This window comes from Nicotiana tomentosiformis, chromosome 2, assembly GCF_000390325.3.
Source record: "Nicotiana tomentosiformis chromosome 2, ASM39032v3, whole genome shotgun sequence".
NCBI classification, from domain to species: domain Eukaryota; kingdom Viridiplantae; phylum Streptophyta; class Magnoliopsida; order Solanales; family Solanaceae; genus Nicotiana; species Nicotiana tomentosiformis.
The window spans coordinates 168415000-168416515 of NC_090813.1; the positions used below are offsets into that span (position 1 = coordinate 168415000).

General features: G+C 40.5%; 1 protein-coding gene across 1 annotated transcript; it reads right to left on the minus strand.

Annotated features, from left to right (window-relative positions):
* Positions 1 to 573, minus strand: LOC138906053 (uncharacterized). The gene has a single exon (XM_070194573.1). It carries the CDS (start codon positions 571 to 573, stop codon positions 1 to 3), a length of 573 nt encoding a protein of 190 aa, XP_070050674.1.
* Positions 574 to 1516: the final 943 nt, after the last annotated feature.

Genomic DNA, 1516 nt, shown 5'->3' on the forward strand with positions numbered 1-1516 from the left:
TCACTTTCCATTCAACACTTGCAGTTGGTTTTTCTTTTTGCACCCCTTTTCTACATCCATCTTAAACGTCACAGTTTCCTCACCCACACTAAGCATGAGTTTTCTCTCATGTATATCCAATATCGCTCTACACGTTGCTAAGAATGGTCTTCCTAGAATAAGGGGGGCCTCCTTGTTTTCCTCCATTTTCACCACTATAAAATTCACAGGAAATACGAATTTATCCACCCGAACTAACACATCTTCTAATATCCTCTTGGGTATCAGAGTCGTTTGGTCTACCAGTTGTAAGCATATTGGTGCAGACCTTATCACTCCAATCTCTTCCTCTAGTTTTCTATAAATAGATAGAGGCATTAGATTAATTGAGGCACCAGAATCACATAAAAACTTATCAAAAGTAATAGAGCCTAAAGAGCAAGGTATAGTAAAACTCCCTAGATCTCCACACTTTTGTGGGAGTTTATTTTGCAATATCGCGCTGCAATGCTCTATGAGCTTGACCACTGAGGTCTCTTCTATCTTCCTCTTCTTTGTAAGGATCTCCTTAAAAAATTTAGCATAAGAAGGCATTTGTGAGAGCACTTCTGTGAATGGTAAGTTCACATGAAGTTGTTTCAGCAATCCAGAAATCTCTCAAATTGCTTGTCCAGCTTTTCTATATATAGCTTTTGGAGGAAAGGTAAAGCAGGAATATGATGGCTCTCCTCAGGTTCCTCCTTTCTCGAAGTTTCTCCCTTCTTAATTTTCTCAGCTTTCATCTGGCACTTCTTCTTTTTATCAACATCATTCTTCAGCTGCTCCCCACTTTCTTTTTCAAGTTTCACATTATTTTGGATCGGGGTGAGATCATTCAACACTTGCTCACTTCTCAAGGTTACAACATTCACTATTTCTTTAAGATTTCTTTCAGTATCAGTAGGGAGAGTTCCTGGAGCCCTCTCAGATAATATTGTTGCAAGTTTCTCAACCTGTCTCTCCATCTTTTGAAAAGATGTACCCAGTTCTTTGATAGCTGCTCCATGGGCGTCCAGCCTCTCATCTGTCTTGATAATGAAGGCCTTTATTAGATCCTCTAGACCAGGATGAATGGGCTGTTGAGGCTGATATTGCTGCCTCAGTTGATTTTGGAATGTTGGAGCTCCTTGTCCCTGGGGTCTAGAGTTATTTTGTTGCCATACATTTGCGGTACCCCCGGGTGAAGTCCATGAAAAACCGGGGTGCCTCTGTCTCATTGCATTAGAATTGCAGTTTCCCACAACATTCACTTCCTCAATTGAGGCTTGACACTCATGAGTAGGGTGTCCTCTTCCACATATATCACACGCTGCATGATGCTCACTTTGTATCAATACTAAGGTTAGTTAGCTTTCTTATTTCTTTAGCCATAGCATTAAGCTGTACCTGCACAAATGTGTTAGCATCAACTTGGTGAACACCATTTGATCTTCTTCTTTCAGCACTCTCAAAGTGCCACTGATTTGCATCTTCAGACAACTCATCAAGAATTGTAACT